Genomic DNA, 16,056 nt, shown 5'->3' with positions numbered 1-16,056 from the left:
CATCACACAACATCACACAACATCACACCACACAACATCACACAACACCCCACACAAAAGCCTACATAATCCGAAAACTGAGGAACAGTTTCACTTTACGGTGGTGTTTCCTCTGCTCTCTGTGAGAAGACCAGGAGGAGGAAGATGAGATGTGATGAGGATGAGGATGAGGATGAAGGGTGGCGGTGTGAAGGAATCCCGCTTCACATCATAAGCGAGGTCATTTCATTCCCGGTTTTCCACACACACACACACACACACACACACACACACACAGAGTAATATCCTCTGTTTAATCACCCTTACACCCATTCCCAGCTCGCTTTCATCCCTCTAACGTGCCTCTGTTCATTCCTCAGACATCAAGAACACAAATTATAATGATAATAATAACACCATACCAATACTACAAACACAACCTCAGCACACACACACACAAACACACACAACACACAACACACACTCACAGAAACACACACACACACACAAAACCGATTTCACTTTTTTTTTTCTTTCTTTCCTTCTTTATTAATGAGCCCAACTCCTGCTTTGCTATCCTCACATGGAAGAGCTGGAGAAGCCTGAGCCAGATCTGAGCTGGACCTAAAGCTCGTCAGCGTTTCAGCTTTTCGCGATGAAGCGCAAAATATCACGCGCTCCGTCCTCCGTCACGTCCTTCCTTAACGGAAATCTAATCAATCACGAGCGCGTCTCAAATACAGTGCTAAACAAATGCAGCAACCCTAATAATAATGCCAGGAATAATAATAATAACAATAATAATCCCCTTATTTTTCTCTCTTACCTTCCGGCTTGTTTTCGGCAGCCATTTCCCGTCCGCGCGCCACATCCTCCTCCTCCTCCTCCTCCTCCTCGCGATCGGTACGGGGGGGGTGAAAGTGAGATGGGGGGGATGGGGGGGGGATGGGAGGGGGGGGGGGGGGGGTACCACGCGCGTTCACGAGAACACCGGGGGTTGGGGACGCGCACGGTTGAAGGCGAGCCCAAAAAAATTGGGGTCTTTCATTGGTCAGGAAAAAAAAAAAAAAAAAGCGTGTGACAAAAATCAGTGACAATCTCTTCGAAACAAACAAACAAACAAACAAACAAATAATTATTATTATAATATTATATTTGCCAAAAATAAATACAAATATTATTATTATTATTATTATTATTATTATTATTATTATTATTACATTTCCAGGTAAATAAAGATGACAGAGATACAATCTATAAATCTTCAGCTATAAAAGTATCATAAATATTAACAGTTTTTCCGCTTTTATTAGCGATTAAATCTGTGAAACATTGTGAAAAATAATTATACTAATATATTAAAAATAAAGGCAAAAGAGCCTTTTTTTTCTTTGTGTTTGAAGACAATTATTTCTGGATTTATGAAACGTCATTGGTTGTGTGCACTTTTTTTTTTTTTTATTTACTTTTAATTTTTATTTATTTATTTAGTAGGATTATATTCTCCGTAATCAGTGCTAGGATTATATGTTATGATTGATAAAAGGATAACTGCTTAACTGATTTCAGCTCGGGTTCAATTAAATAATAATAATAATAATAATAATAATAATAATAATAATAATAATTAAATCACATCATTCATCCCGACTAGATTGCGCGCGAGGGGCCAACATGATGCTCCGTGTATAATTGTATTTATTTTTTTGTTGATATGACACACTATTCCTCCATGCACAGACCTATAAAATCTCTGTCCGCTTTTACCGTTTGCATGCTCGTGCCCGTTTGCATGCTCGTGCCCGTTTGCATGCTCGTGCCCGTGCGGGCGCGCTGTTCTCCGCGTAAGTGCTGAAGGAGCGCGTGGTGCTGAACGGACAGCTCCACCGCGCGAGCCTTCTCGCTTCATCCAATCACGTTGCACCGCAGGGTTGCCAGGTCTGAGCGAAGAAAACCATCCTGAATGATCAGTGAAACCTACCCAATGACACATTCCTGTCCTTTCCTAACCTCACAGAACTGATTTTAAACTCCAACAGTGTTGTTATTTTTAAAAAAGACGGCACACATACATTTTTAACAACTCTCAGAAATAAAGGAACTGCAAATTTTTTCTTGGTACAAGGCAACAAGATGTACAAGGGTTGCACCTATTGTACTTTTAGTATAGGGGTTCTCAAAAGTTTTACAACCAGTTACCCAAAAGAAAGAAAGAAAGAAGGACAGAAAGCTCCCCTTTAATACTGCAATATAGATTTACTTTATACACTATTTCATCTAACAATTTAATCACCATTTAAATAAATAATTAAAGGTTAAATCTGGTGCAGATTAAGTAAACATTTTGTTTTAATCTCTGATGAATATAAATCTTTACTGATGAAGAATACGCTCTGTTGTTGTGTTAAATAATCTTTTAGGAGATGGAGAAGCTCTAATAACTTCATGGCTGCTTTTCTGACAAAGTGGGATTTATTTTACTGGATTTATTTTATGTGGAGTTTTAAACATTCACATCAATGGAAAAAAGGTCCTCAATATAAATTTATTTTATGAATGTAATCCAAATATTAGGCTCATTGTTTAAATCTGTGCAATAATATTTAGACTTTTAATTGGAGCCATTTTTATTCCTGAACGTTCCTCTCACAGAGCACATTTTTATTAGAAAAAAAAAGTAATTCAATTTTATGTGACATTATTTACAAGCCTATTTGGTTTTTAGTGAATTGAGAGCATGGATAAATTAAGAGGATTGTTCTGCAGTTAGAGGTGATAACCTGGCATCAAAACATCTGTCATGTCTGAACCTCAGCTGAGCTCTGATTGCATGAGTTTAACCCTTTCATGCATCAATTATTTAGAACATATCCACAGTCTTTAGATACATTTGCATGTTATAAGAACTTTAACTTTTTCAAAATATCACTTATATTTTTTTAAAAAAATGTCCATGTCTAGAAAAAAAAACATAAAAGAACCCTTTGTCCAAAAAGGACTCTATGAGGCATAGACAAGGGGGTCTGTAGTTTTTTGTTTTTTACTTGTGGTTCCAGTAAATAGCCAAAATATAATTGTCCACATAAATAATATGCCTCATTGTTTAAATAGCTGTACTCTAAGGCTGCAAAAAGTTTAAGAACGCCTACAGAAATCAAGATAATGATTTATGTTACATTAAAATAATGGTCTCAAGTGATTTGGAGCTGATTTATTACTTACATTTTCCTAAAAACAACAAATGGACTGTTAATAAGTGTGCACACTGTGCAGGAAAAGGTTAATTACTTTTCCTTTAAGACTCCAGCGCCATATTCAGGCATAAGCAGAAAGTGGTTTGGTATGAAACACAGTGTTCAGCCCCTGCACAGTGCTCTCCATGCTGAGGATTTGAGGATTTGAGGATTTGAGCTGCATCCTGAGCTCCGGAGCGCGCGGCGGCGCCAGACCGCAGTCCCGTGAGTGGGCGGGGCTTCCTGCGGCGGAAACATGGCGGCTACCATGGAAAATGAATCAGACACAGGCAACGACGACTATTATTCCCTGCTGAATGTGAGGAGAGAGGTAAGAGCAGGTTGTGGGGAGTGCTGTTCATGCAGACGCGGCTCTGAGCTCGGTGTCGGGACATGATCACTCTTTTGTCCTGCATCCGTCTCAAATCAGTGTGTGTGTGTGTGTGTGTGTGTGTGTGTGTGTGGCTTTGCACCCGGGACATCTTCTCACATGACATGATTTCATTTCAGACTGCAGCTAGAGTATATTTTCAATCCTTGCTTCAATATATAATATATCTAATATAACTATTTTTGTTACAGTGAATTAATTAGTTAATTAGTTGGTTAATTAAACAGAGCTAATCAAGGATTTGCATTTTATTTCACCACTTTAATTTCACTGCCATATGAGGACTGGTGCAGCTGGATGGTTTAATAGATAATAGATAATGGATCTTTTGTTGATGATGAAGGATATCAAGCTGTCAGATAGGGTCTGAGTTTAAATTAAGAGATGCAGAAGCTGTACTCATTTCATGCTCGATCAGTTTATTTTAGAAGAAGCCTTTATTCATCACATGTACACTGCAGTACAGTGAAATTCTTTTCTCCGTATATCCCCACTACATATATATATCAGAGCCATGATACATATAGTGTCCCTGGAGCAGAAAGGGTTAAGGGCCCAACAGTGGCAGCTTGGCAGTGCTGGGGTTTGAACCTCTGACCTTCTGATCAGAAACCCAGTGCCTTTTAACCACCTAAAATGGTACAACAGACCTGGGTTGTATATTTTCAGGACATCTTCTTAAGGCTATCTATATACCGTCAGATACTTTTGTGGCAAAGATATATTATATGACCGTTAAACTGTTCAAAATGAACCCATTTCATAAAAACGATCACATGTCTTTACAATAACAATAAGATGGTACAATAACAGTTTCATTGGTTGTCCACTTCTGATCCTGATCCTGATCCTAAGGCAACTCAGGAAGAGCTGAAGTCCTCGTACCGGCGGCTGTGCATGCTGTACCACCCAGACAAGCACCGAGACCCTGAACTCAAGAGGCAGGCGGAGCAGCTGTTCAATCTCGTTCACCGGGCATACGAAGGTAAATCAGCCCTGTGGTCAATAAAACCATCCAATAACCAACCAAAAATACCAAAATGCAGAATATTCCCCTTCCAACCCTGATGCACAGCTTTCAAAATCCAACATCAGTAAATTGTAATATTCAAAGTAACATTATAAAGAACCACTATAAAAATGTAAATAGTTCTACATACAACATAAGACATTTATGCAATAACATAGAAGAGAATAGAAGGAAATGATTGAGCCTGGGCACTTGGGACAAAGTTAACGGTTCACTAATTCAGCAACCAGAGGAAGAAGAAAAACCCTACACACTATTGCCTTTAAAATTTTTTATTTATGTTTTATTTTTAAAAAAAGTGCTTCACGCTGTCATATAAATCTACTGCTTCCTACATGCAGTCACCTCATGGTTAAGCATATAGAGAAAAAATAAAGATTAGCCAGACTCCAATAAATACGTGCAATAATTACACGAGCAGAAAACTTCAGAGCTTGAAGCTGAATGTTGGCCAATGACTTGTAGACTTTTTTCTCAAGGGCACAAACATGATGTACTACCTCAGACACCTTTATAGAAAAGGTTATTCCACTTAACTAGATAACTATCCCTAACTCTAACCCTAACCCTAGCCAAATCCGTTTATACTCTGAGCAGCTGAACCATGGGACTGGGCAGCACATTGGAGCTTTTACTTGCCCAGTGCTCTAGCTGATGGGTTTATGATTTGTTCATCTCTATGGGAACACGAGGCACAAATATAAGCGGCCACTGGTGCATGCTTTTCCATGACAATGTGCAATTATCATGATTTTGGGGTTCTTGTAAGTTTGGAATAAGTAACGTTATATCGTTTGACCATGAGGGTTTTAATATAAAGAAAATGGGAAAAAAAAAAAAAAAAACTCCTAGTCTATTAAAAAATTTTACCTGCAACCACAGTTCAAGTTATCCAACCTGGCAACACTAAAACCCTACATGTGCTGAAATTGAACAATCTGGTCTTTCAGAGCGGCGCTCACTATGTATCTGTGCTCTGTTTAGTCCTTAATGACCCCCAGGCTCGAGCCGTATATGACATTTTTGGGAAGAAAGGCCTGGAAGTGGAAGGATGGGAGGTAAGGCAGGAAAACCACAGGAACAGATTTTGTGGGAATACCAATTTTCAAACAGCTGCATGGGGTGTAAATGATTGAGTGCTCTGTTTTTTTTTGTTTTTTTTTAGGTGGTGGAGAGGAAGAAGACGCCTGCGGAGATCAGGGAGGAGTATGAGCGCCTGCAGCAGGAGAGGGACGAGAGGAGGTTACAGCAGAGGACCAACCCCAAGGTAGTCAAGCTCCTAACTGTTCTTGTTAAAGTTCTTGATCATTTTTCTTTAGAAAATCTCGCAAGTTGCACTTTAATCATACATCAGATTTGAATACGTTTATTATAATCAGACTTCAGAGATTCGGCTAAAGTTGTAAGATATTTAGTTCATGTTGTCCTCGTGCTCATGGTGACTCAAACTTCAGAGTGAAAATGAGCTCCCAACAGAAAAAGTGTTCACCTTATCATCGGGATATTGTGAGTTTGAATCCAGATGAGTCTAGAGAGCAAACCTGGCTGTGCTTTCTAGAGCTCTCTCTCTCCTGTCAATCACAGCACTACAAGCCAATTATGGGCGTCTGTGAGCTTGTGTAATGCGGAAGAGGGCAGACAGCACTTTCCCCCATGATGCAGCATGGTCCCCAAAAAGATACAGAGGTTGGCGTCACCAAATTGACCAAATTGTGGAGAAAACCAAGGAAAAATGAAAAAGCGTGAAAAAAAGAGAGTGAAAATCCTTTGTTTGTTCTGTGTTCATTCAGGGGACCATCAGTGTAGGAATAGACGCCACAGACCTGTTTGATCATTATGAAGAAGATTTTGAGGAAATGCCAGGAGGAGGATTCCCTCACATCGAGATCAACAGGATGCACATATCACAATCTGTTGAAGTAAGCAAAGCCATATGAGCACCACGCGTACATGCACTTGTATGATGAGTCGAGTACGACCTGATGTGTTCTTACATTCCAGGCCCCCTTGACCACAACGGATACGGCCGTCCTTTCAGGCTCTCTGACCACACACAACGGTAACGGCGGAGGTAATATCAACCTGTGTCTGAGACGAGTCACCTCGACACGCGGCTGGGGAGAGGTACCATTCATCACGCCCGAAAGACAAAAACACACCTTGTCATTTTACATAGAAACCACAAAAGAGTTGACACTGGAGACTCCTTCCATAAATGTTAAATAGGTGTCTTCTTACAGAAAACGAGTGCATTCATATAAACCAGTGTCAGAGCTGCTGTTATAGAAAATGAATCATCTTCTTCTCGAGTTTCAACAACACTGTTGTATAAATACAAATAATCTTGTGTTAGATGACATAACTTCTGTTGTTTGTCTGTTTTCAGCTAGAGTTCGGGGCCGGAGACATCCGAGGGCCTCTTTTTGGAATGAAAGTGTTTCGGAATGTCACTGCACGATGGTAAGTCTTTGTAATCCATTTTAGATAAGCTTCTAAAGTTAAATCATCCACCATCCAAGTCTCTATGATTGAGCTGTTACTACAGAAATGATAACATATTAGAACAAGGTAACTGAGGAGCTCCATCTGTTTTTTAAGTAAGCTTCTCCGTCTTTGTTACCGCATGTTTTCAGCTTTGTGACTGCGCAGTGCGGTATGCAGTTCTCCTCTCGTGGCGTGAGGCCGAGTGCCAGCACCATGATGGCACGTCACCTGGACCAGAACACTATGGGCTACCTGCAGTGGCGCTGGGGCAGCGAGTCGGCCATGACCACCAGCATCGTCCGAGACACCAAGACCAGCCACTTCACCCTGGCCCTCCAGGTGACGCCTGCGTACATCTCAGTGAAGTGAATAAATAGCCAACCAAGAGACCGTAAACTGATTCCTCCTTGTTTTGCGCTTCTCAGCTTGGCATGCCTCATTCTTACCTGATGATGAGCTATCAGTACAAATTCCAAGATGAAGACCAAACCAAGGTCAAGGGTTCTGTCAAGTAGGCCTGATACCTGATACGCAACATTTCATGATGTTTTCTTTTATATGTAATGTTAGAAGATGTGTGTTAATCTGATCCTCCTGCCTTGCTCTGGTTCAGGACTGGGTTTTTTGGGACGGTGGTGGAATACGGCGCCGAGAGGAAGATCAGCAGACACAGCGTTCTCTCAGCGACAGTCAGCATTGGGGTACCTCAAGGAGTCTCTCTGAAAATCAGGTCAGGATGTCTGTTTTAGCTGTTTTAAATCTGAATTCCTGTAGCGCCACGTGCGGTCCAGAAGAGCTCCATGGACCACTCTGTCATTGTCGCAATTTCTCTTTTAGCTAACTAACATTTATGAAGAGTTAAAAAAAAAAAGATCAAAAGTGAAATACATCCAAATCAGGATCAGGGTTCAGCTAAGGTTTATTACATGGCGAGACAGAGATGAGGTCTGCACAGCTGAATGCCTCGGTGATGTCTGGGTGTCTGAGCTTTTTCTTTCTCCAGAGCTTTCTCTTTTTACACATCACGTACACACAATAGCCAGGTCAGTCTAGCGCAGCAGCAGAGACTGGAACAGAAACTCCTTCTCTTACCTACAGACAAGAGGAGAATTAAGAGAAAAACATATACAACATATCATTATATAACATAAAAGCTTTTATTCTGAGTTACATTTTATAAGCCTGATGTTTAATTTGCAATTCTCCTTCTCAGTAATTACATGCTTCACTGCCTTCTGTCTCTGGTCAGATTGTGTACGATTCATCAGAACGAATCACTTACAAGACTAAATTCTTCTTTGTCCATAATCATCCGCTAAAGTGCAGCAACTTTTCCTGCCTCTAATGGATGTTTTGATTACGTCACTGCAGAATTGCGGCTGGGGCATAACAGATAGATGATGATAATTGTTTAATGTCATGTTTCCCCTCCTCTACCCTTCCTGAGTTTGCTTGAGAAGCTTGTGAGATTGGCGTGGGACAAAATCGTCTTTTTCATCCAGCGTTAGTCCTGGTGGTGTTGTGGGATGCGAGTCGTCCTCTAAGTTCGACTTCACATTTGTTTTCCACCATGCACTTTTCACAAGCTGATCAAATCACAATGGACAAAACCTGAAGTCGTGCCCATTCAGACAGTCCTGCCATTTCCCTCGTAAATTTATCATATTGTGGAAAAAAAGATTTCATTCTCCTTATAGATTTAAAGGTGAAAAGTTTTATCAATAACCACCAATCAGCTTGGGCAGTACTGACGAGAGTTGCTTTAGGTATAATTTGGTGAGTTGATAACTGTTTCCTTTTCCTCCTCCAGGTTAAACCGAGCCAGTCAGACGTACCTTTTCCCCATCCACCTGACAGACCAAATCTTGCCCAGCGCTGTGTTTTACGCCACTGTGGGCCCTCTGGTTGTCTACTTAGCAGTCCAGAAGCTTATAGTCACACCTTATGTACACGCCCAAAAGGAACAGTAAGTCTTCTTTGACTGTATATAACATAATGAGATCGTTTATAATACAGATTGCGTCATTTTCACGTGTGTGTGATGGTGTGTGTTATCAGGGAGCTGGAAAAGCACAGAGTGAACTCAGCGACAGATATAGCCAAGAAGAGGCAGGAGGCTGAATCTGCTGTGAGTATTCACAAAGACGATGCTTACAATCCATTTAACAGGGTTTATAACTGAGCTTTTAGAAATGTGAGTACTGGAAAATAGTTTCATGATTGAAAATAGTTTCATGATTGAAAGTTAACAATTTAACTGTGACAGTTGCTAATTCACTGATTTTAGCAAGGTGAAGTTGAAACCCTTTTGTAAAACATATTAATAATAAATGATAAATAATTTTAGCTTGAACCTAATGTGTTATATCAGTCAAAAACAGGAATAAAAAACTCAGTGGCTTCAATAAATAGGCAAAATATTATATTAAGATGTCATTTACAAAATATTGTATACATGTTTAAATACACAGCCTAATATAGTTGGATTATGTTGATAAAAATATTAGTACTGATGGTTTGTGTAGATTTTATTTTATAGCTAAAGAGGTCTAATTTGTGACTAATTTGTGATTAATTCTATGGATTTATGTTTTTTAGTCATGGATTGAATAAAATTTAAATAAATAACTGCATGTGTATATAGGTGTAACATCAAACAACGATTAATACGTGTTCACTTATTTTGTTGTATGGTTTGTAATGTATGGTTTATTAATGCTAAAGATAATCTGCAAAAGTATAAATAATTGTAAGTAGAACCTGAATGTCAAGTGCTGCCTTTTCTTTTAAGGCATCTTTGTGCGTGAACTTTGGAGAATTAGTAAATCGTGTTGCCTGTTCGTAGGTGTTATTGATGCAGGAGTCGGTGCGAAGAATCATCGAAGCAGAGGAGTCCAAAATGGGTGAACATAAAATGCATCACAATCATGTCTCCGTCTGGATGCTCAGATTAGATTTTAATAAAAGGCTAGATCAGATTTAAGACACAACCGATGCCAACATTGTGAGAATAATTAGTGAGGTGAAATAAGAATTCAGACACTTCTGTTTTTGTTATTTAATATGCTTCTAGTTCATACTGTATATCCATTTCAACAGTGACACACATTGCTTATTGTCCTGTGTAACTGTTGTTCCTGCTGCTTTCAGGTCGTCCTGCAACTCTTTTCAACTGACTGCTGGCTTCTCTCTCACCTTTTTTACCATTATTCTGAGAGCGTGTTGTGAAATCTTGCATGGCGGACCATAGAAGATTAGTTGTGGTTGTGGTTCCATGAACTTTCCATCTGCGTATTATCAAACTAAATGTACTGACGGATGTTTAAGGTCTTGACTAAAGCTCTGTAGCTTTTTTCTAATCGAGTGTTTAATAATGTTATCCCTGTGAACATTAGGAAGCTCCTTTTCCTTCACCGTGATTGTTTCTTGTTGAAATCTTCCCAACCAATTGCAACGTCTTTTATAATGACACCAAGAGCAATTTATATCTAAAACGTGATTTATTTTCCTGTAACTTTCACATACATATGTATGTATTTTTTAATATTGTGTCAGATTATGTTTTCCCTATTCATTTGGTTTTTTTTATCGTATGTTTAGGCTTATGAGCACTTTTTTGTTCATATTTCTAAACACAAAGTGAGAATACATTGTGTGTGTGACTTTGAAGTGGATATACAGTATACCCTGGAAGCTTATTTAAATAACAAAAACAAAATGGTCCGAACACTTATTTCTCCTCACTGTAACAGTCATTTTGACACATTCTGCAAACTTTCGTTTTCCTGTCAGGTCTCATCATCTTAAACGCCTGGTATGGAAAGTTTGTGATGGACACCAGACAGAAACAGGAGCGAGCGAAGGTCATCGACGTGACTGTGCCTCTGCAGTGCCTGGTGAAAGATTCCAAACTCATCCTCACTGAGGCGTCAAAGGTCAGAGCTACGTCAGCTTCTCCACCTGTTGAATTATATCCTGCTAACGCTATAATCGTGCTAATCTTGCGTCTCCACTGGACTACTCTCTCAGGCGGGTTTGCCCGGCTTCTACGACCCGTGCGTGGGAGAAGAGAAGAGCCTGAAGCTGCTCTACCAGTTCAGAGGAGTCATGCACCAAGTGCTGTCTGGAGACACCGAAGCTCTTCGGATACCCAAGCAATGTGAGTGTAGTGGGGAAAAAAAATTACGATTTTCCATTTTATTTAAGATGCTGACATTTTCCTCTTTCATACTGAAGCACACAGGATAGACGCCGAGACGTAGGAGTCTGCCCTACACGTGCGCAAGAGACGAACGACGGACGTCCGCTGAAGGGAAATCCAAAGTGCTGTCCGATTTTTTTTCCATTGTGAAGTTGAGTGTGTAAACCCCGCCCACTTTTCGTTATCCTGTATCTCAGTAGCATATCCATGATGAAGAGATTTTAGAAAAGAATTCAGAGCACAGTTATGGGATAGAGATCTAGTGTAGGACTTGTGAAACTGAATCTGGAATGTGGTTTTGATGTAACATGAGCAGACCCTGATGTACTTCTTTTTAAAACAGGAAGTCAGGGAGGAAATTTGTCGGTGTGCTTGAGGAATTTAAAAAAAAAAAAAAAAACAGCCACGTTTGAGCTACGCCCCGCCTCCTACTGAATTAACAAACCGGCTAAACAACGCAGTCGAGAGTTTAAAGAGCACTCGTTTTTAATTGTGTATAATTTCTCACTTCCTGTCACGTCCAGTTTCATAGAGCAAAGTTTTTCAATTTTTTTTGTTTACGGAAATGGGATATACACACTCTAGAGATTTGATTTGACTTGACAAGAGCGATGATGGGCCTTCAAAAACTTTTTACCTTTTTCCTCAGAAATAATCAACTGAAATCAAAATAGGAATATCTACAAAACATACACATCTTTTTCATTTTATGTTTTAAATATATTGACTTATTTGTGCCTACATTATCAAGACACTTGTAAAAAAAAAAAAAAAAAAGCTCTAAAACGCAAAAATTTGATTTTACTACGACTGTCCCGACACTGTAAATTTTTCTCTTAACTTTGCTGAGCTACAGAATGGAATAAATAGAGAATTGGCCGTAGTCTTTCCCCTGTCAATCACAGCGTCAGTAGCCAATCGTAGGCGTGTGTGAGCTCATGTATGTGGAAGAGGGTGGACAGCGCTTTCCTCAGAGTGTGTTCCACTGCCCTGTGATGCAGCAGTTCGAAAAGATGCAGTTGTCTGGCTTCACGTGTGTTACAACCCCAATTAGTCTAGGGGTATGTGGGGAATAACACTTATTTGATTATTAAAATATGAGTGGTGTGTGGGTAATCACAGACCAGTAACCAGTAGTGCAAAACAATCCAAGTGATTTATTTATCTATATACAAGTGGTGAAGTGTGTAGTACCGGGTGAGAGTGGTAATATTTACAAACTATTTACAGTAACACTGAACAGGACACCAAAGGGGAAAAAGGGACGCGAGCGGCACCAAAGCAAAGAAATGAACAAAACAAAACAAGTCTACCTATTTAGCCCTCTAACCTAAACTACAACAAAAGATAGAAAAGAAATCTTCAGCATCCAGGACGCTCTAACTACCTACACTAACTAGCCAAACCAAAAGTACAGAGGGTGGTGCTCGCTCCTAACCTAGTGTGTCTAATACAAAAACGGACCTCCTGCGTGCTGCACCATGTATGTCATGTGACGTACTTACCTGTCCCCTTTTCCCCAACACTAACAGAGTCACAACCATGGTAACAAACAGCAAATTAACCATACAAACACGTGACTAGAACAAAGCGGGGAAACATGGAATAATTGACATACAAGGACAAAACACAGTAAGGCAGCGTAACTTAACACAGAACAAACAGTGGTACAACTGGGTTTTAGTTTTTATACGACCAGGACAACAACGACTTCTCATGAATGAATGGCAGTGGGTTTTAAATAGGCGGGGTCAGAGGTTGATTGGATGTCACGGCCGATGACATCAGCGGGGTTAACTGAGACAGACAGGAACGTTATCCAATGAGGCAACCGCTGCAGAGAGAGAGAAAGAGAGGGAGGGCGAGAGGAAGCCATCATCTGCCCTGGTTGAAGCTGTCGTATGATAGGGCAGATCTGGCTGGTGGGTGGGAATTGGCAGGTGAACAAATTGCAGAGAAAATGTAAAAAAAAAAAAAAAAAAAAAGAAATCTATGGAAGTTTTCACGATTTTGTAACACACTTCTGTTCCACAGCAACTAAAAGAAAAGTTACATAAGCTCAGTTTCACAGCTCTCTGAGTGAGATAATTAGATCACTTCTGTTTTTCAGTTTCACTTCTCTCTAGCCATGTGATAATTAGATCAGACTACATTAGATCAGATTAGACTTTGTTCATTTCGTAGACATTGCTTGCCAGCAGTTGCTCTGTAACAGTTCACAGAAACAGAAGTAACAAAAATGACCACGAAACAGCATGTGTAGATTCACATGTTGTGCTGTCTGCCCTCTTCCACATACATGAGTGACCTGTTTAAATGGATGTCAAGATATCGGGGTATGTGGAAAAATATAATGTGAGCAGCCTGACATAAAAATCTGATTTGGGCAGTAAATATTGAATTGAACACTTAGGCACTTGGGTAATTTTGTAAAAATGTTATTTTTATTTATTTATATTATTATTATTGTTATTATTATTATTATTTATTTATTTATTTTTTTACAAAAACTATGCATAAGCATAAGTATGATGTTTTGTGCATCAATGTAGAATTTTATTTCTTCCTCCCTTTTCTGCCATCAAACATCTATTCCAAAGAACGAGTTAAAGAGAAGGTATATTATTATTCTGCATGTCATAATTATCCATATTTACTTGTTATCTTAACATAAAACATTTATCAAATGTTATTTTGCACAAATGGAGCTAAAGCAAAGGATTTTAATCGCTTATTGGTTTATATGGCGTTTACTGACACACCTGAGAACCAGAAAAGCGACATTCGAAACAATTTCCGTTCAGTTTTTAATTTTTCCCCTCAAATGTGACGTTCATTGAAATTTATATGTACATAGTATTGCATATGTCCATGTCTCATTCATAAACCCTCCCCATAGTTATTATAACATGATTTTCTTTTTAAGCTTATCCTTTTGTGAGTTCAGTTTCTACTGTGATCACGTGAATACTGTATTTATTATATTTTGGTCATGAATGCATGTATAGTTATGGTTATGGTACTTGAATATAACTGGACCCTTTGTGATAAGTGTGAAACTAAACTGGGCCAAGAGTACAAGAATGTCGCTAATGCTCTGTTGTTCTTTTCTGTTTGTTTGTTTTACAAAAACAGAAATTAACCTTGGGCAGTTGTGTAGGCTAGAGGTGTCCCAGTTCCATCCAATTCCTTTGCTTATATCCGCCTGCGTTATTTTCTAATGAACGTCGTAGGTTTGAAATCCCAAAATCTAAATCATTTAAAGCACAGCGAGTGAGTCTGAGCAGAATAAAGTTACTGAAAATAAATATATGAATGAATAAATATAATATAAATATAATTTATAAATAAATGTATAAATATAGGAATGAATCATTGATCCATTTACACGAGTCGTTTGCGAACGAGTCAACTCTTTGATTCGACTCTTTTATGTAAGAGAGCCGACTCGCAGAACATGAACATATATATATATTTTTTAAATTAATTTTCCACTTTAATTTTTGTAGATGTAGGCACTGCATTTTACTCTCACAGTGTGATTTTAATCAAAAAATCACTGAGCTGTTCGTTAGCGTGAATTCGTTCATCTTCAGTGAGCGCTTTATCCTGGTCAAGTTCGCAAGTTTTCAATGTAATCAAATAAAACTTTTTTTATGTTGCACGAGTGTCCTCTGCAGCTGACACGTCTGACTTGCGTCCTTTCTAAGGCTGGCCGATACGATGTAAAAATATCATACCGCCGTACGTGAAGATGTTTCTACGATACATGATATGTATCACGAGGCTTAACTTTGGGAAGAACTTGCTGCAAAACAGTCACGTTTCATTTAAAAAAATTTTTTTAATGTCTAAAATAATTAAGATTAACGTTTCAATTAATATTTAAAGATTCAGTACAAAATGTGAACAAAAATTAGCTGCATCCAGTTTGTGATTATAAAAAAGAAATATTAAGATCTCATGATATAATTTATCACGATATGGATATCGAAGCATCATATTGCCCAGCCCTAGACACTTCATTATTTATTTATTCTGAAAACCTCGTTTTTTTATCGCCAACCCTTTCAGAAGAAAGAGAGCGTCGACTCTTATCGGTGAGCTGAGTCAAACGATCTGATTCTTACCTGTAGTTGTGCATTAAAATCAAAAATGAACTCATTCCTTCAGCACCTTCATCCTCAACCACCTTCATCTTCAACTCAACTCTGAGGGTTTTCTTTTTTCTCCTATTAATCCACGTTTCTTCACTTGTTAACATTCCCATCTGTAATGTAATCGTCTCTATACATTCGTGTACAAAGCTGTTGTATATCTGAATTTTCAGTAAACATTAAAATGTGAATCATTACCCCCCTGATCTGATCTGTAATTTGAATTTGTAAATGTACTTGATTTACTCATGTTTTGAAAAATGTTAAAAGTTTAACACAATGTTAAATTTGTTTACAAAGTGCAAAAGTCACAACTTACATGGCATTTCGGTTAATAACAGCATCACAAAATAAAAACCTGAGATGGAACATCCTGCCATCTGTCCAACTTGACTAATGTTACTAATGAATAGAATTGTTCTGATTATTATATATTTTTTTGCAAGAGAAATCTTTGCGAATATGATTTAGATCGACGCACAAATACGAGCTAGTTTACTAGCATTTAGCTAAGCTAGCCATCTAGCCAAGTTAGCAATATTAAGCTATATGAGATGGCAGGATATGTAGATGCAGGTCCA

At 38.8% G+C, this 16,056-nt stretch overlaps 2 protein-coding genes across 12 annotated transcripts in view; one reads left to right on the top strand and one right to left on the bottom strand.

Moving 5' to 3' along the window:
* LOC113538092 (calmodulin-binding transcription activator 1-like) overlaps positions 1-861 on the bottom strand; it is a 226,555-nt gene extending 225,694 nt beyond the window's left edge. For 10 of the 11 annotated variants that reach the window (XM_053227048.1, XM_034314130.2, XM_034314131.2 and 7 more), the window contains exon 1: positions 806-842. In XM_053227048.1, coding sequence (XP_053083023.1) covers positions 806-830 — 25 coding nt within the window. In that variant the 5' untranslated portion in view covers positions 831-842. Of the gene's footprint in view, positions 1-805 lie in introns of all 11 variants that reach the window. The other variant, XM_053227050.1, reaches the window with a different exon arrangement.
* Positions 862-3,402: 2,541 nt separating this feature from the next.
* LOC113538125 (dnaJ homolog subfamily C member 11) lies at positions 3,403-15,681 on the top strand. Its single transcript, XM_026932985.3, has 16 exons — positions 3,403-3,543; positions 4,459-4,588; positions 5,618-5,691; positions 5,799-5,900; positions 6,424-6,552; positions 6,635-6,757; positions 7,020-7,093; positions 7,267-7,456; positions 7,543-7,628; positions 7,731-7,847; positions 8,928-9,083; positions 9,176-9,245; positions 9,963-10,020; positions 10,910-11,052; positions 11,147-11,276; positions 11,354-15,681. The coding sequence occupies exons 1-16, from the start codon at positions 3,469-3,471 to the stop codon at positions 11,377-11,379; spliced, it is 1,683 nt and encodes a 560-aa protein (XP_026788786.1). The 5' UTR covers positions 3,403-3,468; the 3' UTR covers positions 11,380-15,681.
* The last annotated feature ends 375 nt before the right edge of the window (positions 15,682-16,056 follow it).

Source organism: Pangasianodon hypophthalmus, chromosome 20 (assembly GCF_027358585.1).
Source record: "Pangasianodon hypophthalmus isolate fPanHyp1 chromosome 20, fPanHyp1.pri, whole genome shotgun sequence".
Taxonomy (NCBI): domain Eukaryota; kingdom Metazoa; phylum Chordata; class Actinopteri; order Siluriformes; family Pangasiidae; genus Pangasianodon; species Pangasianodon hypophthalmus.
Note: the sequence above shows the minus strand (reverse complement) of the source record. Positions and strands in the feature narration are given on the sequence as shown.